Source organism: Eublepharis macularius, chromosome 7 (assembly GCF_028583425.1).
Source record: "Eublepharis macularius isolate TG4126 chromosome 7, MPM_Emac_v1.0, whole genome shotgun sequence".
NCBI classification, from domain to species: domain Eukaryota; kingdom Metazoa; phylum Chordata; class Lepidosauria; order Squamata; family Eublepharidae; genus Eublepharis; species Eublepharis macularius.
The window spans coordinates 11,206,252-11,229,913 of NC_072796.1; the positions used below are offsets into that span (position 1 = coordinate 11,206,252).

At 45.5% G+C, this 23,662-nt stretch overlaps 1 protein-coding gene across 1 annotated transcript in view; it reads right to left on the minus strand.

The window, feature by feature from the left end:
• ADCY2 (adenylate cyclase 2) overlaps positions 1-21,257 on the minus strand; it is a 205,317-nt gene extending 184,060 nt beyond the window's left edge. Inside the window, exon 1 of the mRNA XM_054984696.1 lies at positions 20,917-21,257. Within this exon, the coding sequence (XP_054840671.1) occupies positions 20,917-21,159 (243 nt within the window). The 5' untranslated portion in view covers positions 21,160-21,257. The remainder of the gene's footprint in view (positions 1-20,916) is intronic.
• Between the last annotated feature and the right edge of the window lie 2,405 nt (positions 21,258-23,662).

Consider the following 23,662-nt stretch of genomic DNA (forward strand, 5'->3'; position numbering starts at 1 on the left):
CATATTTATGGAATTTAAAAGGATAACTACTTTAGTTGTCTAAACCAAAAGTGAAAATATCCCCCAAACTCAAGACAGAGCTCTGTTGCTCCTCTTAGCACATGAATCTTAATTTTTGCCATCTAAATAGTAGGAGGGGGGAAAGTTGAAATTAGAAAAGCAGCTTTGAAGGAAGGATTTTTGGATAGTGCTCCCACAAATTTCCTAGATTTTATGAGTTTTCAGACTTTTTCATGTTATACATTTTGAGTGACTGTCTTTAAAAGCAATCCCACTCCTTCCAAAAAGGGGAGAAAATGTTTCACAGTTTGAGGGGGGAAAGGGGGTTTTCATTCCCAAATTTCTCCAGTATTTTTTTGGACCTTCACATCTCTAGCCATGTTTTTTCTAGGGAACCTAGCTTAGAAGATGTCGCCTGAGGAGTTAGTCCCCCTTTTTTTGTACACAGGAGGAATGGCCTCTTCTAAGGGGCTGTGCCTCTCTTGCCAATACTAGCTCTGAGTACTCCGTTTCTCTATTATATTTCTACTGAACAAAATGCTCAGTTTTCTTATGAAAACACACACAGTCATCATAAATTCTGATAAATGCATATGCATTTGCTCCTTGCTGGGAGTTAAATTTGAGTTGCATATTTTTGCAAAAACTAATTTCTAGTGCCAATAGGCAGAGTGAAGTGCAAGTAATGTCCTGGCCCAGAAATGTTACCTCAATAGAGATAAGAATGGTTATTTCACTTTTCTTCGCAGCAGCCTAAATGACCATGTACTCTAGTAAGCTGAAGACAGTTAAAATGCTTTTCTCCTTAAATAAGAATTTGAAGATGCATCTGGCACTTTCTACTCTGCATTCTAAGCATGATGTTTCAACGCCTTGTAAATCTCATATCATTCTGAGCTGTCTTGATCCCAAATCAGGCATACACCATGACTGTTATAGCTCCAAACATTCAAATGAGGGGCTGTAATTCATTGGCACAGTAGATATTTTGCATGTTCAAGGTCCTGGGTTCAATTCCTTGCCTCTCCACTTACAAAGGTAGCAGAGACTGGGGAAACAGTTCTGAGGCAGTTGGAAAACTGCTTTCGACTGCAGTAGAAAATACCAGGCTAGTTCAGTGCTCTTCAATCCACAAGGTGCGCCACGGATTATTGAGTAAGCTTCCCAGTTGCCTGCTAGTGGCAGGCAATCTCCCAGAGGTTTGCCCCACTGTGGGAGGTGGCAAGCCCCCCAGAGATCGCCTGCCACTGGCAGGCAACCTGAAAAAGCATGCCCCAGCCATGGGCATGTTCTTGTGCTTTGCTGGAGCCAATTTTGGCCCCAAACGGGTTCAATTTGCATGCCTATGGCCAGCATGATGACATCACTTCCTGGAAGTGACATCATTGTACAAGCACCAGGAGCACATGCACACAAAGAAGTATGCACTAGGCACAAGTAAGTGTCACGTCCCCCCTCCCACTGGGTTGCATAGGGACCTGGCAACCCTAGTTATGAGTCCCTACAGATCTGCCATTTTTATGTCAGTCTTTGGAAGAACATGCTGTTGGTATGCATGCATTTAATTTAATTTAATTTAATTTAATTTAATTTATTATATTTATATTCCGCCCTCCCCGCTTTCGCAGGCTCAGGGCGGATAACAAATACAAACATGTTTAAAAACATTTAAAAACATTAAATAATACATTTAAAAACATTTAAAAACATTAAATATAACAATTCATGCTGCATAGTGGTTCATACATGCCTCTGTGTTTGCATAGGGGTGATGGTTTAACCCCCCCTTCACGGGGGGGGGGTGGGCACTGCCCGGCGTTAGCCATATGCCTGGCGGAATAGCTCTGTCTTACAGGCCCGGCGAAATGCAAGCAAATCTTGCCGGGCCCTTGTCTCGCAAGACAGAGCATTCCACCAGGTTGGGGCCAGGACTGAAAAGGCCCTGGCCCTGGTCGACACCAGGCGGGCCTCCTTAGGGCCAGGGACACTTAAAAGATGTTTTCCGCCAGAGCGGAGAGTCTTCCGGGGCTCATATGGTGAGAGACGGTCCCTCAGATACGTCGGTCCCAGTCCGCGTAGGGCTTTGTAGGTTAACACCAAAACCTTGAACCTGATTCGGTACTCCACTGGCAGCCAATGCAGCTGGCGTAGCATCGGTGTAATATGCTCCCACACCAGTGCTCCAGCAATGACCCGCGCTGCTGCATTCTGTACCAGCTGTAACCGCCGCATCAGGCCCATGGGAAGCCCAGCGTAGAGCGCGTTACAGTAATCCAACCTAGAGGTGACCATTGCTTGGACCACTGTAGTCATGTCACGGGGAGACAAATAAGGGGCAAGCTGCCTGGCCTGCCGAAGATAATAAAAGGAAGACCTGGCAACTGCAGTTATCTGGTCCTCCATCTTCAGGGGGGAATTCAGAATCACCCCCAGACTCCTAACCCTCGGGGCCAGTGTAAGTGCTGCCCCATCAAGTGTAGGAAGCCGAGGTCCCAAAGCCATCTCCCCACGACCCACATACAGGACCTCCGTCTTCGTGGGATTCAATTTCAGCCGACTTGGTCTCAACCAACCAGCCACAGCCTCAAAAGCACGCTCCAGGGCATCAGGGGCCGATCCAGGCTGCCCGTCCAACAACAGATAAAGGTGGGTGTCATCCGCATATTGGTGACACCCAAGCCCAAAACTCCGCACCAGCTGGGCGAGGGGGCGCATATAGATATTAAATAATAATGGAGAGAGTATCGCTCCCTTTGGCACACCACAAACCAGTGGCCTATGAGATGACACCCTCTCCCCGAGCGCCACCCTCTGTCCCCAATCATGGAGAAAGGAGACCAGCCACTGCAGTGCTGTCCCCTGAATCCCCACATCGGCAAGGCGGTGGGTCAAAAGCTCATGATCGACCGTATCAAACGCTGCTGATAGATCAAGCAAAATCAGCAGTGCTGATCCGCCCTGATCCAGATGTCTGCGGAGATCGTCTGTGAGGGCGACCAACAATGTCTCGACCCCACGTCCCGGGAGGAAACCAGACTGGAAGGGGTCTAGGGCTGAGCTCTCCTTCAGGAAATTCTGCAGTTGCTTCTCTGCCGCCATGCTTCTCTGCATGACGGTGTAATGCTTCCTTCTCTGTGCATATACACTGAGAGGAACAAAAGGTAGCCAGGAACGATCATGCTGTGGGAGAGAAGCTTGCTCAATGGCTCTGCCCTATGGCTTGCTTTTCATCAATGGTGTTCAGTTGTGTTTCCTGCCCTCAGCTCTCCTATCTGCTGCCTACTGATGAGGACATAGCTCTGATTCCTCCTCTGCCTGTCACATGATTTTTAGCTCCATGGTTCCTACAGCCACCCAGGGGTCAACAGCAAGTTGAGGGTCAGAAAAGACTGAAGACCCCCTGGTCTGACTCAGAAAAAGGTACTTTCAAACAGAATTCGGAGTGTAAAATCAAATATTGGTTTTATAGTTTAAATGTGTCCTAACTCCCCTTGCCTCAATATATGCAGGAAATCTTGCTGAGAATTTTAAAACCAAAATTCCAGTGTCATCTTAAAGACTAACAACGTTTATTTCAAACTTTCATGAATCACAGCTAGAGTTGCCAGCTCCGGATTGAGAACTTCCCAGAGATTTGGGGGCAGAGTTTGGGGGAGGGGAGCTCTGCGAGTATATGATGCCATAAAGTCCACCCTCTAACGCTGCCATTTTCTCTGACATTTGGAAACAACAACAACAACAATAACTGTGCTCTTCTAGACAGATCAGTGCCTTCCCCAGAGTGGAGAACAAGTTATTATTATCCTCACAATACAGCTGGGGCTGAGAAGAGTGGCTTACTCAAGGCCACTTACTGTGCTCATGGCAGTAGTGGGATTTGAACCAGCAGAATGCTGATTTGCAGTCGAACCACTTAACTGCTGTGCTACAGCAATTATAATCCCTGGAAAACACCAGGTCCCACTTGGAGGGTGGCAACTTTAGTCACAGCCCATTTTTTCAGGTAGAAATGGGAAGGAAAATCATACTGGGAAATTTTACGGGGAAGGCCGGGGATGGGAGCCAAGACTTTGTGTGGGTTGACCACGCATCAGTGAAGTTACTGACTATATAGACCCACAATGAAATTAGTATCCAAATGTTGAAACAAAAAATACAAGCCCTACACAACGGCCTCATCTAGTCACTTATTCCACATGCTCCTGAGAACATGCCTTCGAATCTTTCATAAGACACAGGAGTTTAAAAGTAGGTATGCGGAGATTCTATAGCAGACAATACTCAAAGGATTGTCTACACAGTAGACTATTATAACTGTCCTTGGAGGCGAGCTGCGAGCAGTGAACTATGTATCTTTTCCCAAAGACTGGGATAATTTCACTTTGTACTCTGTCTAGTTTAAACTAATCAGTTCCCATGTAACTTCTTTGGGTTTTCATGCCAGAATGTCAATGGACCCGAAGGATGGAAAGTTTCCCTATAATTAGTAATGCCTTTGTTTGAATGGTCACTTCTGACAATTGCCACCTTTGGGTGAACATCCTGAACTGTATGGATCTCAATAAAGTTGCTTCAAGTGGAACACTTGTGTGTTAACTGTGGAGAGCTTGAGGGACCTAACTGCCAGGGACTGACATTTTGGCAGAAGTGCTTTTATTCCTCTGAACCCAAGACCTCTGATGTTCGGCTAGCGGTACTATGCCGTACGAGTTGCACCCATAGAATCATAGAGTTGGAAGGGGCCATACAGACCATCTAGTCCAACCCCCTGCCCAGTGCAAGATCAGCCTAAAGCATCGCTGACAAATATTCATCCAGCCTCTTCTTGAAAACTGCCAGTGAGAGGAGCTCACCACCTCCCTAGGCAGCTGATTCCACTTTTGAACTACTCTGACCGTGAAAAAGTTTTTCCTAATATCCAGCCGGTACCTTTGTGCATGTAATTTAAGCCCATTGCTTCGGGTCCTACCCTCTACTGCCAATTGGAACAGCTCTTTGCCCTCCTCCAAATGACAGCCTTTCAAATATTTAAAGAGAGCAATCGTGTCCCCCCTCAATCTCCTCTTCTCCAAACTAAACATTCCCAAGGCCTTCAGCCTTTCCTCGTAGGGCTCAATCTCCAGACCCCTGATCATCCTCGTCGCTCTCCTCTGCACCCTCTCGATTTTGGCCACATCCTTTTTGAAGTGAGGCCTCCAGAACTGCACACAATACTCCAGGTGCGGCCTGACCAAGGCAGTATAGAGAGAGGCTATGACCTCCTGCGATTTCGACGCTATGGCTCCTTTGATACAACCCAGGATTGAATTAGCCTTTTTTGCCCCCGCATCACATTGACTGCTCACATTTAGTTTACAGTCCACTCTTACCCAAGATCCCTTTCACACATACTACTGCCCAGAAGTGTATCCCCCATCCAGTATTTGTACTTCTCATTTTTCTGGCGCACTGCACTTGTCTTTGTTGAACTGCATCCTATTCACAGCTGCCCACTTCTCCAGAGTATTCAGGTCTTGTTGAATTTTAATTCTGTCTTCTTGGTTGTTTGCTACTCCTCCCAATTTGGTATCATCAGCAAATTTAATGAGCAGCCCTTCCACTCCTTCATCCAGATCATTGATAAAAATATTGAAAAGTACCGGGCCCAAAACCGAGCCCTGTGGCACCCCACTGGACACCTCCCTCCAATCTGATGAAACGCCATTGACCACCACTCTTTGGGTGCAGTCCTCTAACCAGTTCCCTATCCACCGAACTGTCCTACAGTCCAGTCCACAGTCTTCCAGTTTGCCCATCAGAATGTCATGGGGGACCTTATCAAAAACTTTACCGAAATCCAGATAAATCACGTCAACAGAGTTCCCCCGATCCAGTAAGCTGATCACTCGATCAAAGAAGGACACCAGGTAGTTTCCCGGGTCCTCCTTCTTCCCTTTCTTAAAGATTGAGATAACATTTGCTCTTCTCCAATCTTGTGGCACATCCCCAGTCCTCCAGGAGGCCTTGAAGATGATGGACAGGGGTTCTGCAAGTTCTCTAGAAAGTTCTTTCAGCACTCTTGGGTGCACCCCATCCAGCCCAGGGGATTTGTATTCATCCAGTGCAGCCAGATTCCTCTCCACAACCTCTTTGTCAATGTCAATCAGCCACTCAGGTGTCCTGCCACATTTTCTACTATCTCTAGATGTGCCTGAGTTCTTCAGGGAGAAAACAGAGGCAAAAAAGTCATTAAGCCTGTCTGCTTTTTCTCTGTCCTGCATCAGAGTTTCTTAATCTACTCCCAACAGTGGTTCAATTGCCTCTTTTACCTTGTGTTTGCTTCTCACATATCTGTAGAAGTTTTTCTTATTGTAGCGAACCCTCCTGGCCAGACCCAGCTCGTATTGAGCTTTGGCCTCTCTGATGGCTGATCTGCAGTACCTAGTAACCCTCATATACCCTTTAGAGGTCTGACCTTCTCTCCATTTCCTGAACATTTCCTTTTTCTCTCTTAGCTTATTCTGGAGCTCTGTTGACCCAGGGACAAGTAAGCTCTTTGTTGTCTGGAGCTCTCTGTTGACCCAGGGACAACAGAGCCAGAAGAGCCTCAAAACATTCTAGAACCCCAGCTAGAGCCAAGCCCAGGGGATGGAACGGCTGGGGGTCTTTCAAACGAACTGGTACCCCAACCTAAGCTGGAGTGCCCAATGGACATAACTATGGATAAAGACCCGGCAGAGATGCGTGGGCTTGGGGCAGCAGGTGCTGCTCCAACATACAAGGCGCTCGGAGCAATCCCCAGGAGGGGTGTTACTCATCTGAGATGGCCATCAGCGACTCCCTGAGAATGGGCACCACAGCACTCAGTGATCCAAAGGATGAGCTACAGAAAAGCTACAGCGGCAGGGCACGATCTTTTGCCACCGTGCTGTTGAACTGGAAGAGTTCTTCGAACTAGAAGCGGCTATAGAAGAAGGAACTCCCTACGGGATTAGTGAACCCCCCGGATTACAAAGCCCTGCCAATTGCAGGGACTACTGTCAAAGACCCCGCAGAAATGTGTGGGCTCGGCACAACAGGGGTTGTACCAATAGACCCAGAGTAGAATATGAAATGGGAGCATTATAATAAGACATTAATAATGAGGGACAGTGTCACCCTTCCGGGAGCACAACCCCGCAACTCCCATAAAGCTCGATGTCACGGTCAGGGCAAGGGCGCCCGGCAAGGTGAGGGCTGAGCTGAACTCCGGGCTGCGAGCAGGAGTCCAGAACTCGCAAGGTTTCGAGCTGGGGAAGCTGTCTGTCAGAGTCGCGGGTGGAGAAGAGTCAATAAGCCGAGCTGAGGTCAAGGAGCTGGGAAAGCTGTCCGTCAGAGTCGTGGACGGAGGAGAGTCAATAAGCCGAGCCGAGGTCAAGGAGCCGGGAAAGCTGTCCGTCAGAGTTGTGGGGGGGGGGAGGAGTCGATGAGCCGAGCCGAGGTCAAGAAGCTGAGGAAGGAACCGAGGTCGGGACGCAGGAAATCCTTTGAACAAGGCAGGATACGAGGCGAGCCGCCAGGCGCACGGACCGTGAGCAAAGTTGCTCCCATGCTGGGCTCTGCCCTACAGGAGATATGGGGGTTGCCTATTGCAGGGGTCCCAACAGGCCTGATACCGGATGCAAGTGGACTAGTGTCAAAACCGCAACAACTCCCACTGGGGCGACCACCTGCTCACGATTCCACTACGGGATGGAATACCAACGGGGCCGTCACATAGGAGAGGCCCCAAGTCGCCACCACTACACAGGTGGGCAACGGAATTTCAATTAACTCCTGCTATTTTGCAGCAGGCTGTTTCACAACCCCAAGGGGGGTTTGCTAAATGACCCCATTATTTGAGAGTGAGCTGACCTTTGAACTAAGTACTTTTCTCAAGCACACCAATTCTCTTCAGCATTTTTCTAGCTCTCTCTTGAATCCTTTCAAAGTCTTTATCAGTCTTCTTCAACTGAGATCCCCCAGAGTGTACACAGTGTTCTAAATATGGTTGCTCTGAGCATGGAAATCCCAGAGATATCCGATTGACAGGACTCAAGGGGGACACTATGACTTTTTGATGTGTGAACTGGCCACGAGTAATAAAAAGGTTGCTGCCCTTCTGAAACGTCAGCCTCTGTAGTTATTTTATGTTACACACCACAGGGAGTATTCTGGCAGGAGGTCAGGAAGATTTGGGAATCCACTGCCTGCCTCTGAGAATCTACAGGGTAAAATTGATTAGAAACTGAACACACACAGTCACTGCATTCTGTGACATTTGTTTCCAAGTCATATTTGCCACAAACGCAGCACAATCCAGTAAGAAGTAAGTCTCATTATGTTCAATGGGGCTTACTCCAAGGTTAAGTGTGCTTTGTACTCCAGCTTTAGAAATTCCATTATCATTAACATCAGGAAACATGGAATTTTGCTTGCAAATCTCCAACCCCTTGGTGTGATTTACACATAATGAAAAATCATGGTTTGTTGTTACATGCAAAACAGATGCCGGTTAAAAATTGGTGGAAAAAATGAACGTAACAACTTTTCATGAACGGCTTTTGATACTCTCCCCCTACAACATGAGCACTGCCTTCTGAGAAACATAAAGTCCAATGCCTCAATAGGAATCCACTGACTGGTCTTATGGCTTCATACCTGTGGCCGTGGCCAGAGAACAAGCCTTTAAACAACGAGGAACTTGTTGAAAAATACAACTTCTTTGGTTATATGATGCTATCCTGGTAAGTATGTTTGAATTTACAATGCCGTTAAAAGTTATGCTTGAAGCTAGTGATTTTTTTTTTTATTTCTAGGTCAGATCTGTAAACAAGATGCCCTGAGGAAAAATCATTCACTTTTGTTGGTGATTACAGCAAGATGTTTTTGTTTTTAAAGAGACATGGGGTGGTAGGAACTGGGGATGTTTAGCCTGGAGAGGAGGTGACAGAGAGGCGAAACGATAGCCCTCTTCAAGTATTTGAAGGGCTGTCACATAGAGGATGGGGCAGAGTTTTCTGTTGCCCCAGTGGGTTGGGTTGAAATTAAAGCAAAAGCATTTTCAGCTAAATATTTGGAAGAACTTCCTGACAGAACAGTTCCTCAATGGAACAGGCTTCCTCGGGAGGTGGTAGGCTCTCCTTCCTTGGAGGTATTTAAGAAGAGGCCAGATGGTCATCTGACAGCTATGATCATTCTCTGACTTAATATGAATGTACACAGGTCGCGAGAGGGAGCGCATGAAGGGATGAGCCTGTGTTAGGCTCTTGTGGCCCTTTCTTACATGCCCAGATTAATGCTAATCGCAACTTTGGGGTCAGGAAGGAATTTTCCTCCAGGCCAGGTTGGCCAGGGATCCTGGAGGTTTTTTGCCTCCCTCTGAGCATAGAGCAGGGATCACTGGGGGAGGTGGAATGGGGAGAGCTGAGAATTTCCTGCGTAGTGCCGGGGGTTGAACTAGATGGCCCTCTGAGTTCCTTCCAGCTTTCTGTTTCTAATAAAACAAGGTTCCTCGTGCTTCTTATGTATGCCTCTGAACTACAGGCAAGCAACTACAGAATATAAAAATAACATTAAAAAGTTATTTTTAATAATAGAACCACTGAAATGGAGAAGCAGAAGAATTTGCTTACCATCACTTAAAAAGATACCTCTAACACTGACACCTGAGTGTCTATTTTATTATCATTACTATTATTTTTGTTTATCTCTAATAGGCATAAAATCGCAAGTACTTGGAAGAAGAACGAACATGATGATACAAAAGGAGGAAAAAGCAGAGCTGTGCTTTGAATGTTCAGCTCTTTTAACCCTGAACATTCACATCTAACGCTACCTTGGGAAAGACGATTAAATGCGTATGAAGTCACATGTTACTTGAAGACAAACATGCACTGTACAAGCCGATTGGATGAAAATTGTCTAATCTGGACTGACAAAATCTCCGCACTGTATAAGATTAGTGAATTAAACATTAAACACCAGCTAAGAATTTCTCTGAAAAAATACCCCAACGATAAGCTCTTAAACATTTTTGTGATAGTGATATTTATGTTGATTAAAATTGACATCATAAGGCACAATTCAACCAAGTTTATGTGCTAATTTTATTGGAACAGATCCAAGAACGTGTTTAATTGCCATTCCATGCTCTGCAAAGCAAAGAGGCACCGTGACCAACTTATTATCACAATCCCTGAGAATACAATAGAGCCAGAATCTATTATCAAAAGGCTTATTTTATATATTAAAAGTCAATCAAAAATAGAGAGGCAAAAAACATCTACAATAGCCAGTTAGTAGCATCCACATTTCCAAATTTCCAAAGTGCAGCAGTGCTTGTAAACATCTATTTATCACGTGCAGAAACTGGCTTCAAAAGGACAATGCCTCCAAACCAGGGTGGATAAAAATCAATGATTTTTTTATTTAAATCGGATTTTTTAAATTTAAATCAGATTTTTTTAATTTAAATCGGATTTTTTTAAAATAAAATGCTTTTTGAGGAAAATATATTACCATCCAAAGGTTATTCCATCATGAAATAAAGATTAGTTTTTAATTATATAGAATAAGGCTGTATATGTTTAATTTTTTTGGTAAATAAATTCCATTAATCCATTCACAATGTCATGCTCTTCCAGAGGTTTTTGTAAGATTATTGGGCAGTTTCTCTGCCTACAAGATATTATCACAGATGCTTGGTTTTGCAGTTCTCAAAACTGAATTTGTGTCAGCTCAGCAGAGATCACATGCCTCTTCTTCACAGCAAAAATGTTATAACATGAACAGAGTTGAGAAAAAGACCTTAATCCTATTGTTCTACAAACCTATGAAGACAGAATCAACCCCTCCAGTGCTAAGTTTCAAGAAGTTCAGTGAATAGAAACAATATTTTTCTGATTGTTTGGAGTGGAATAGATCTGCACAAGAAGAAACTAAGTGTGAGGAGGGAGGGGCAAGCAGTACAAAATGAAAGTGAAACTTTTTGAGCACAATACTGCACAAGTCTTTGGATCTTTTGTGTGTATGACCTGAGGTTTATCACATTCTTTCCTTGGAGGAAAAAACCTGTAATGGCAGCAGGCCGTAAAAGAGACCCAGTTTGGGAATACATTAATGAAGTTCCTTTACCTATCGGTAAGGCAGGCATCTACTTGCATATTAAAGTTATACCAGCAAGAATTAGTCTTTATGTAGAAAACTATGATTTAAATCAAGCCTTAATGACTAGTGATTTAAATCGTGATTTAAATCATGATTTAAATCAGTTTGATTTAAATCAAATCCACCCTGCTCCAAACTATAAGGAGTTCATAGTACAGCACAATACAGAGTACGGTTCATAAGCATTCATATACAGAAACTACTCATATTGACTCATACTGGGCCCAGGAGCAAGTGGCCGTTGTGCTCGGAGCTGAGTATGTGCAAGTTTCTGATCTATTGCACGTAGTAAGTTAACTGCCGTGAAGAAGGGACACCGGAAACGGGATATTTCTCACTAGCAAATCTGTTGTGGTTACTGTCAATATGAGTAGTTTCTGTATATGAATGCTTATGAACCGTACTCTGTATTGCACTGTACTATTAACTCCTTACAGTCTGGAGGCATTGTCCTTTTGAAGCCGGTTTCTGCACATGATAAATAGATGTTTACAAGCACTGCTGCACTTTGGAAATTTGGAAACGTGGATGCTACTAACTGGCTATTGTAGATGTTTTTTGCCTCTCTATTTTTGATTGACTTTTAATATACAAAATAAGCCTTTTGATAATAGATTCTGGCTCTATTGTATTCTCGGGGATTGTGATAATAAGTTGGTCACGGTGCCTCTTTGCTTTGTGATTTCTTTCCGTGGCTCACGCTCTCTTTTCTGTTGGTTATGCCATACTTTGCTTCAAGTGGATTGTTCCCATTACTTGCAAACTGCAACTTACTTTAAGATTTTCTTCCCAGAAACAAAAGAAGCCCTGTTTCTTTTGAAACTTTCAATGCTACAATTCTCGGAAGAAAGAAATAGATTTATATATATAAATCAGCAACCAGGTTATAGTAGTCTATCCACTGCACATTTTCAAATGATATGCAAGATAAAAATACCGTCAGTATGTATGAATACTAAATTGCTGACAAACATGCTTCCACTTGTAAAGCAGATACGTAACTGAAGGTTTACCTGCATGAACTATTTTGGAAGTCAGAATATGCAAATTACCAGTTATTTTCAGGGCAACAGACATACATTTAAGCCGTGTTTACCTCACACACAGCACCATCCTATTTAATTATTATTTTATTTACAGCATTTATATCCCACCTTTCTGCTCAGTCAGGGCCACCAAGGCAACTAGCAATTAAACCAAGAATAAAAATACATCATAAGTGTTATGACCCCCTTTCTTTTTCAGTTAGATTTTGCCTTTAACCCTCTTCTTACACCCTGTGGGTATACTGCTGCCACCAGGAATTATATTCCAAAATAGTTAATTAAATTTCCCTTTTAATAATGTGCCCAAGCATCAGGCTCCTTTGTGGGACTATGTGGCCCTGAGGATAGGAATGGAATACAGGAATAACATATACTCTGGGATATAAAAAACAAAACAAAATACATTTATATTTTTACAGGAAGCATATTGGTTTCACACTATTACTTAAGCTTGATTTGTTTCAAAGATCGTTCTTAGCTCTTCAAGTTCCTTTACTTAGGCTCAGTTACACAAAGTAATTCCCCACACAGGTCTTCTTAAAACTCCACACAGACCTTTCCACACAGTTTGCCTGATTCAGATAGATTAATCTCTCACTCAAATATATATAGACTTTCCCTCAGGCGCACACACAGTTTGCCTGCCTAAACCAGAAAGCCTCTTTCTCTCTCTCAGTAACTAAAAACTGCAGTTCACTCCCCCCACACTCTCAGTCATCAGCCAATCATCTCCCTCACTCATCCCTCTCTTTCACCCTCACTCTTCATCTGTACCACATCATGCATTGAAAGACACACACACACACTTAACATCATCACCATAAGATTTTAAAAACCAGAACTAAAAAGTACATATATAAAAAACAAGACAGAAAATTAAAATATAAGGAAGAAAGTAGAGGTCGTTGAGGGAACACGTCAAAAACAAAACAAAACAGTCTTCACCTGATGACAGAAGACAGGGATAGACAAATATCCCTGCGGTTTTGGCACCATGACCAAAAAGGCCCTGTGACAGATTGCCACCTGTCTAGCCACAGATAGTGGGCCTCAGAAGATAAGGTAGGTTCATACGGCAGGAGACCTTCCTTAAGTTCTGCTGGTCCAAAACCACAGAGAGCTTTAAAGATCAACACCAGCACCTTGAATGGGGTCCAGAAACAAATTAGGAACCAGTGTAGATGGGCCAAGACTGGAGAGATATGGCAGCAACATTCTGTACCAAGTGAAGTTTCCAAACACTTTTTAAGGGCAGCCCCAAGTAGACTATTTATGACATTAGATCCACAGCACTGCCAGCAGAGTGGGACATACATGCCTCCCCTTGTTGCACCAATATAGATAAAAGCACATGACAATAATCAATACTGAGCAATACTAGGCCAAGCACTTGTATTCTAGATGAACTTTCAAACTTTGCATGAACCGTCTGTGTGTTTTTTCTATGTGTTAGGTAATTCTAACAGGTGTGCTTTAATCTTTTGACAGTTAATTAAAATAGTGGACTCTATCGAGATTAATTTTCCTCTATCAGAGATTCAACCAATAGTGATCTCTCAACTTAACTTTTTCTGACACTTCTCAGAGATGTATAGTTTTGTTTTGCAAGTTTGAGTATAACGTAATTTTTTACTAATTGGAAGGTTGTACAATAGAAATTATGAATATTCAATGAAGCATCAGACCAATTATTGTTCGTTTGTGCTATCATGTGAATAGACCTTAGATATTTGCATATGATGACTTATACAATTGCAAACTCAGATAGAATATCAGAGCTCTGATGGAAGAAATCTCTTGAGAGAATTTAGGTGAGAACTTATTTTTACCTATGCATTTCATAGAAACTGATTATGTTAAACTTGGAATTTATTAGGAAATGTTAGCAAACTTATTTCTTATTGCCTTTCTGTGTTCTGTTTTTATAGGATTTATATTAATAACCATTTATATTTTGATTACTTGCTTCATTAAAAAACTAGGGTGCATTTTCAATAAAGTGAAATAAACTCTAGTCAGGTATCTGTGTGTTTGATAAAGAGTTGCAAAGCAATACTGAACTCCATATAAATAAATGTACAGATAAACGGGTGGTTCAAAGAACTTAGCTGTTTGACAGGTCTGAGAACTAATTGCTGAAAGCTTTCCAAGAGAAAGATACATCTTTCTTTTGGCTAGTAGAAGCTTAGTTTCAGACATGGGCAAAAGCTCATTACACCCTCTTCTGCTACAATCCACCAAGACCTCCAAAATTCTGCTTCAAGAGGTCAAGGACCCTCAGGAATAGTATCGTGTCCAAGTAACTCTGCATAGTAGAGGGAAAACATTGGTGAAAATTGCTCTCGCCTCCTCTATAAATGTATCTGCCCACTGTACCAGTTAAATGGCACTTTTGGATCCACCCAAGATCTAGATATTCCTAAGACTTACGGTTAACTGATTATTCTTTTTAATCCTGCTATTTAACAGAAAGCCATTATAGATTTTGCATGCAGAGCAAAGTTTCTGTGTGTCGTATATTATATAGAAGGGGGAAAGGTTTATTTCTGATAAAAACTGAGCGTAAAGAACCTCAAGGCAAGAGAAACCAGGTTTTTAAAAAAGTAGAAAGACATCCAGTGACCCAAAGATTCTGGTTCAGCATCGAATGGCAAATGTACTCAAAAGCAAAATCCAATAAATGAATGAATGAATGAATGAATGAATGAATGAATGAATGAAAGAAAGAAAGAAAGAAAGAAAGAAAGAAAGAAAGAAAGAAAGAAAGAAAGAAAGAAAGAAAGAAAGAAAGAAAAAGAAAAAGAGTCCCTATGCCTCAAAAGCAAAAACTGCCTGTGTTTTATGGGCAAACATTTCAATGGCTAATACTTTCTCTCTTTCAGCATACTGTTTTTTCTGTTAACCGTTCACAAACCAAACCTCCTAAATATACTATAAATGAACTCCCCCCCCCCCCCCGTCTCCCTGTGGAATGTCTGGAATGCCAGTGACAAAGTAAACCATAGAATTCACAACACCTTCCTTCTGCCAGCACAGACTGTGGCATCCAACAATATTCCACAGCCCCCTGCCCCGTTCAGATTTGTAGTTCTTCCATATTTACCACAGAGAACTTTTTAAAAGTGGCCTCAAACTGTTTTAGATGTGAGAAAGTTTTAATCGAAGGACTTGGGAATTTTTTCAACACGGGATCTTGAATGCAGCTGCTCTGCTCAAGTCTGATGCTTTCCTCCTACCAAAGAGGCTGGAGGAAGGTGTCAAACTTGGCAAAGTGGTAGGATGCAAGCCAGAATACTAAAATGGATTTTGGTCCCATAAAACTTGAAATAACAGCCTTGGCTTCTGTAGAACTCCAGCCATTACCACCTCACAACCAATTATTCTGTATACTCAACTTCATGTATAAATATCCTGTGTATGCGGGATGGGGGAGAGAATCCATCCCTCTAACTCGGACTGAGAACTAAATTACCACACACTCTCTATTCTCCAGTTCCCTCTGATTTGTAGCCGCTCTGAAACTGACAAAGCTTCATATCCTGTAGGAGCGTTTACAAATCTTGAAGGCACATTATATCCCAGTAAGTAACTTTCCTTGGCTCACGGCCATCCATGACTTGGGTGACCTAGTTAGTTGAGTAACCCTGCCTGAGCGAAATCACTGCTTACTCAGCTCTTATGCAAACCCTCATGTAAGAGGGAAAACAGGATGATTCTAGCCAGTTACTACAAAAACCCTCTGCTCCAAATGCAAAATCCAATTGACTACAACATCAAGTGTTCAGTGCCCACAACATCAAACGATGATTTGCATGTGTGATAGGTCATCTCAGATGTCATATCATAGTGGCATTTCAAATACAATGCCTGCCAGTGGACTCAGAGCCAAGCTACAAGTGACGCCTGACACAGGTTGGACACTTGTCAGCTTCCCTCAAGTTTTGATGGGAAATGTAAGCATCCTGGTCTTGCAGCTGTAATGGACAGCCAAGCTGTAAAACCAGGATGCCTACATTTCCCATCAAACCTTGAGGGAAGCTGACAAGTGTCCAACCTGTGTAAGGCGTCACTTGTAGCTTGGCTCACAGTTTACCATTTATCTTCTCCCAGTCAAATATACAGGGATCTAATGTACTGTAATAAATACATATGTGGATGCATGTACTGTAATGTGCATGCATTTTACACACACACACACACATACACCATGCACGCATATGAATCAGTTCTAACTAGAGATGGGCACAAACTGGGAAAATAGTGGTTTGTTGCAGTTCGTAGGGTTTCACAAATCATGAACCGGCCTGAAATTGCCCAGTTAGTAAACCGGTTCACTTGGTTCATGAATACGTCACTTCCAGGTCAGCAGAAGGTCTGCATAAAGCCCATCCTCCCCATTGCCTAGGAAAGTGATTGATCGGCCACAGGCTGTCTGCAGTGACGAACTGAAAAACAAAACAAACAAACTGGCCTAAAAATTGTCGCCATTCATCGCCGTTTGTCAGAAATGCCCTCCAATGAACCGCCAATTCGCAAACCAAAAAATGGCCCAGTTCGTGATGAACTTTGGTTCATATTTCAGTTCATGCCCACCTCTAGTCCTAACACAGCTGCCTTCATACTTCATTTTATTTACTTATTTTAGTTCATTTATATCTTTGTCTTTCTCCCCAATGCTCTGCTGTCCTCCATTTCATCCACACAACAACCCTGTGAGGTAGGTTAGGCTGAGAATGTGTGATTCGCCCAAGGTCACCCAGCAAGATTCCACAGCAGAGTGGGGATTCAAACCTGGGACTTCCAGATCCTAGTCCGTCATTCTAGCCATTATACTAAACTAACTCTCTCAGTTCAAAATCAGAATAAATACTAGAAATATTCAAAGTCTATTCACAATAAAGATAAGAACTGTTTTTTCTTTATTGCACAAATTATAAACAGGACGAAGGTTTTGATCCCAGGTTGTAATCGTACAACCTTCCACTCTTCTCAGCTGGAACTTACTTCTAAATAAGCAGATACCAGAACAGAGCCAAATAAGCCATTCTTCTATCTATACAGGTTGCAAACCCGTTAACAGGGTTGCATCTTGAGACTCCCCAGTGAATAGAGAGAGGAGACAGCCACAGCTTCTCCACCCTTCTTTTCCCTCTCTGTCTTCTCTCCTCCCACAGCAAACAAGATTTCTGGTGTGAGAGGAGCAAGGAGGGGAGAGAGGAAGGCGAAAAGACTAGGAAGGCGTGAGACTAGGCAAAAGAAAGCAGTAGTTCTGAGAGCTGCTCAAGGTACAGCACTGTTCTCATGGTTGCAACCTGGAATTTTATGTCCGAGTGGCACTCTTTTTTTGACTAGTCTCTGTAATCAAGGGCTTGTGTTTAGTTAAGCTTACTGGCTGAGAAGTCTGGCACAGAATAATACAACTTATTTCCCTGCATTCCCGTTCCTTCAGAAGTCCGTAGCAAAACTCCCATTGATTTTTAACGGGAATTGGACTGGAGCTTTGGCAGTGAGTCCAGGACGAATCTTGCAAACAGCCAGTTTCCCTTTCCTGAAAATTAGAAGCTTGTACCTACAGAAAATCATGCTGTGTCTGAGGGGTGTGTGTGTGTATCGAATGGTCTGAGGTTCTCTGAAATTAGTTTCTAATTATTCAAAACCAGGGGATGGGGATGGGATGCGCAGAGTGGCTCCTTCGGTGCCTTCCTGGGATGAATCCCTTTTTAAAAGGTACTGAGCATAGCTTTAAAATCCTGTCACTGGAAAAAAAAAAGAAATGCCAAAGCAGCTGATCTGTCAGTGGGAAGGAAGCCGAGCAAATGAATTAGAGGAATTAAAATTAAGCACACATTACTTGGCCCAAAGCACCACTGAAATGTAGCCTCGTTGATGACAAAGCGTGGCTGTGTTTGTTTATTCCACTTGCAGTCCATTAATAGACCACTGAAAGCAAAGGACCCGGGAGCTGGAAAGACCCCCCCCCCCAGCAATCTTCGGAGATAAGGTTTATTAATTGTCTGACCCCTCTGCTATTTACATGCATGCATACATATTCCTCCAGGGACTTTGTGCTGAGAATTGCTCTAAAGAGAGGAAAGAGCTACAGAGCTCAGAGGCAGGAAGCGTCCAAAGAGGCTTGCCCTGGAAGAATTCACAGGGCAACATGCGTATCAGCAGTGTCGTTGCTGTCGGCTGTATTTACTCTGCAGAAACAACCCATGAAATTTTCTACCTGACCCGTATAAATATGCAAAGGGAATAAGCAGCCCCGACTTGCAAAAACAGGAGTGAGGATTTCCAAAGTTGCTGTCAAAGAGCTCACAACAGGGAGAAGGCGAAACTGCCAAGATGCAACAACGATCCCACCTGCACCTTACTTAGGTTTGATTTCCCACTCCTCCGCTTGAAGCCAGCTGGGTGACCTTGGGTCAGTCACAGCTCTCTTAGAGCTCTCTCAGCCCCACCCACCTCACAGGGTGATTGTTGTGGGGATAATAATAACATGCTTTGTAAACTGCTCTGAGTGGGCATTAAGTTGACCTATATAAATCAAATGTTGTTGTTGTTATTGTTATTATATTCAATGGAATGAATTGCGGCTTGCTTCAGAATAATTTCGCATACAATTACACGGCACAACTAACAACAGGGACAAAATGCAAAAACCAAGCATTGTACAAAGGTTGAAACAATAGTGCTAAGTTGCTCAGAGGCAGAGCTGTACGAGAGGGGGAGCTGAAATTCAAGTTAATTTAAAAGTTTTACCCCAAAATTAATTTTATTGACCTGCTGACCTCTGGTCCCTGGAGCACATGTGCAAGCAAGGTGCACAAAAACCTCTCAACAACAGAGGTTTGCCATGAATGCTTCACAGAGTTTTATTTAGAAAAAAAATTCCGATCAGAAGGCAATCTTTTTGCAAGAACGTGGGATGCAATCTGAATTTTTTAAAAAATTAATGTTATGATGATGCACTCTGGGGAAGCCAACAAGTAAATGCCAACGGACAACCCTCCGGCAGCTGAATCTCTTGAGAGATGCTGGTAAGAGTTCTAAGGTTTTGCTTCGTTCTGTCAGTAGCTCTCCTGAATGCTCGGCATCCGTCAAATGGGAGCTCAGGATAGTTCAGTGCGCAAGTGGAAGGGAACTGCACACAACGGCAAGCGATGCTGGCAGCTTAAACAGTGCTTTATTTAGAGAAGAGGGCACAGGTTCCAAGCGAAAACATACAGACTTCTAACCCTAGTGTGCACAGGTTATGGTTACTCAGTCACGAGGATGGGCCCCCTGCCCATGCCATTGGTCCATCCAGGGCTCTTTTTCTGGGAAAAGAGGTGGTGGAACTCAGTGGTGGAACTCAGGACCGCACAATGATGTCACTTTGGGTCAGCTAGAACAAGGGGGAGTTTTTTTAAGTTTAAATCACCCTCGGCGAAAATGGTCACATGGCTGGTGGCCCTGCCCCGATCTCCAGGCAATCTAAACTCCCCTCTGTCTGGAGATCAGGGGGCAGGGCCACCAGCCATGTGACCATTTTCAAGAGGTGCCGGTACTCCGTTCCACCGCGTTCCTGCTGAAAAAAAGCCCTGGGTCCATCCAACATTTTTATTCCCCCTCTCTTCCAATGAGCTAAAGGTGGATGCTTGTGGTACTCTCCCATCCTGCATCTGAATCTACACAACAACCTTGCAAATAGGCTAGCTGAGTAAGAGTGACTGGTCCAAGACCTGGGGGATGGGGGTATTTTGAACCTGAATCTCCCTGGCTCTGGTCCAGTGCACTGCTCACCATACTAGCTCCGTGAGGCAGCCGGCAGGTCCCAGCAAATGCTGTTGACAGGTAAGAGAAATGAAAAGGTTCCACGACAAAGTCCTCAACGCAAAGTGCCGGGATTGAAATGTGCCCTCTAATATCTGCTGTAGCATAGTGGTTAAAGGGGTTGGGCAAGGGCTGTTTGAATCCCACTGCTGCCATGAGCTCAGCAGGTGGCCTTGGGCAAGCCACTCCTCTCAGCCCCATCTGTGTTGTGGGGATAATAACCACACTGACTTTGCTCACCCCTGGTGCTAATCCGTCTACAGGAGCAGCATATAAGCAGACTGAAGACCAACTAGATTTCCAGAATATGAGCTTCGCAGAGTCAAAGTTCCCTTTGTCAGATACATATCTGATGAAGGGAGCCTTGACTCTCCAAAGCTCACACCCTGGAAATCCAGTGCCTCTCTAAAGTGCTACTGGACCCGAATATTGCTCTTCTACCACAGACCAACAGGGCTACACACCTGAAACTATATAAGCACACTGTTATTACAATTATTAATCTCTGCTCACATGTAGCTGGTTCTTTGGATGCTCTACACTCTTTTCCAAAAGAGAGAGAGACTCTTTGCACATGCTCAGACACTTTGCCGCTTTTGTCCATATAGCTCACGGTAGCTTTGGGGTCCCTAAGCTTCGGGGAGTCCAGACTGCGTCAAGAGCGCGATGCTCCCCCCGCCTGGCGTTTCCAAACCGGCAGCTCCGGTTCCCCAAGGCGCGAGGGGCGCGGGCCCCGATCCCTGCCGCGCTCCGCACACGCTCCAGAGCGCCCGGCCCTGGAGGAGAAGCCGCGCGCGCCTTCGTGCCGCTCGTCCTCGTTCGGGCGCGCCGGAGCGGAGGCGGGCGAAGGGCTTCCCTGCCGGCGCGCCCCGTCGAGGGTCCCACTTACCAGCCCGGAGGCGAAGAAGAAGACGGCCAGCAGGGCCAGGCAGGCGCCGATGACGATGAGCAGCAAGAAGACGAGCAGCGGGTGCTGCTGGCTCATGCAGTAGTAGGACTCGTACAGCCAGTCGCGGCGGCGGCGGCGCTGCTGCGGGCGGCTCCGGCGGCCCGGGCAGGGGCAGGGGCAGGGGGCGCCCCGCTCGGCGTCCTCGCCGCCCTCGCCCGGAGCCAGGTAGCGCTGCCGCCTCATGGCTGCCAGGCGGGAGAGGAGCGGGAGCAAGAACGATGCCCGGGAGCCGCCCCGACTCTTCACCGGCAGCCCGGCGCCGCGCGCCCGGCGCCGCTGCCGCCTCTTGCGCCTCCGGACGCCGCCGCCGCCGCCACCCCGGGCGCCCCGGCCGGCAGCTCCGGCATGGCGAGCGAGCGCGACTGGAGGGGGCGGGCAGCGGCGACCGGCGAGGGACGCCCAAGCGCCTCCCCGCTAGGGCACGCCGCGCCCGCCTCCGAGCCCCAGCCGGGTGGGGAAAGGTCCCGGCTGCAGCCCAGTCCCGCCGCCCGCTCCGTCCAGCCTGGCCGGCGCAGCCGCTACCAAGCCCCCTCCCGCCGCGTGGAGCCGGCTCTGCGGAGACCCCTCGACAACGCCACGGGTTGCCACCTTCAGCTTGAGAAATTTCTGGAGGTTTGGGGGGTGGAGCCTGGAGAGGGTGGAGCGAGGGGAAAGGACCTCAGCGGGGTATAACGCCGTAGAGTCCAGCCTCCGAAGCCGCAGTGGCCTCCACGGCTTTGGGCTCCCTAATTTCAAAGTGCGTTCTCAAAGTACGGTTGCCAGCCTCCAGGTCGGGGCTGGAAATCTCCAAGAATTACAGCAGATCTCCAAACTACAGAGATCACTTTTCCCCGGAGGAAATGGCAGCTTTGGTTGGGTGAGCATTACATCCTTGCTGATTTCTCGCCCCTCTCCAAACCCCGGCCTCCCCAGGCAACACTTCCAAGTCTCCAGGAATATCCACTGGAGTTGGCAACCCTAAGGGTACTGCATTAATGTTCGTCGAGTATTTAAAGCGGGGAGCGCCGCTGGATCGTAGCCACTGGCTGCAATCCTAAAGACGCTATCCTGGGAGTGAACCTCGTCGAATAAAAGTGTTTCACTGGGACTTGCTTCCGAGGGAACGGTGCGCCAGCGGTGGGCGCTCCAGTTGCATTGGACCCCCGATAGCCAGGTGAGGGTTCCCAAGAGCAGCGATGGAGCGCCGGTCGAAAGAGTGGCTGTAAAACCTTCGGATCTTGCTAGAATGACATCCCTAAAACGGGGCAAATCATTTAACTTGGGGGAGGGGGCGGTCACAAACTGGTTGGGAGAAGAGGGTGCCGCCCTCTCTGGCCTTTATCGGTGTTGCAGGCGCCATCCCGTCACTGCTGGCGGCGTCGGTGCAGTTCGCTGTGCGCATAGGCGACCTGGCTAAGAGCGACGGGATTGCTTTTTACCGGGACCATCACGAGGCCGTTGAAACGTTACGGAAACGCAACAGCGAGCCCAGCACAGAAGCGTTATTTTGGGGAGAAGAGGGCCTGCCGCAGCTGAGGAATGGCTTTACTCCTGTTTCTCGTTTTAAGAATTGCCCCCTTAGATACAAGCTTTTAGGCAGGGCAAGAATTCTTGGGTGGGTGCAAGTGGAGGAAGGGGGCTGGCTGTGCTGGGGAGCAGAGCGTCTGCCTGGCATGCAGGTTGAGCCTCTGGCATCTCCTGCGGAAAGGATCAGGCCCTGGGGTAACGGGAAAGACATCCACCCGAGTCCCTGGAGAGTGGCACCAATCGGAGCAGACAATTTTATTTATTTATTTATGTCATTTGTAGTCCGCCTTGCTCATTGAGAGTCAAGGCAGATTACACAGTGTGAGATTTCCAAAAATAATGCCATAGGGTAAATAAATACAAGTTTACAAAGACTTAGCATTAGCAAGGATCCAATACAAAGCTGAAGAAATTAGACAACATACAACATCCAATAGGATCATACTTGAAGCGCAGGCAGCATATAGGAGCACATGCTTAAGGCAACAGATAGGATGAAAAGAAACAGTGGTGAAGTCTATGGTCCCTAACTCATTAGTAAAGCATCTGAGACCCCCCCCCCCCTATAATACAGCCCTCCTATCTTGAGTAAAAAGCCTTTTTGAATAATTCAGTTTTGTGTTGTTTGTGGAAAGCCAAGAGAGTGGGGGCTCTCCTGACCTCCTCAGGCAGGCCGTTCCACAGAATAGGGGCCACCACAGAGAAAGACTGACCTTGAGAGACCAGTGACTTCACTCAGTGTTCATGTGCTGGGATTCCTGCCCCATTTTGTTGTCCCCTCCCACCGATATCTGAAATGGGGACTGCGGGTACCTGACAACTGTCTCCTCTCTTCAGTTAAACAAGTAGATTTTCTTCTATCATCTCTTGGTGGGAAGAGAGTGAATTCTAGTCTATGAAGAATACCAAGGAACCAGCATGTTATGGTGGTCAGAGTGACAGACTAGGATCTGAGACAGCCAGGTTTGAACAACCTCGTCCCAATCGCCCTTTCTCAGCCTAACCTACCTCACAGGACCGTTGTGAGGAAAAACATCTCCAACTATGTATGCTACCCTGAGCTGCTTGGAGGAAGGGTGGGATACAAAAATGTACCAGGCCTAATTTATTTATTTATTTACTTACTTACTTCATTTATAAGTAAATTTATTTACTTATAAATAAGTAAATTCATTTACTT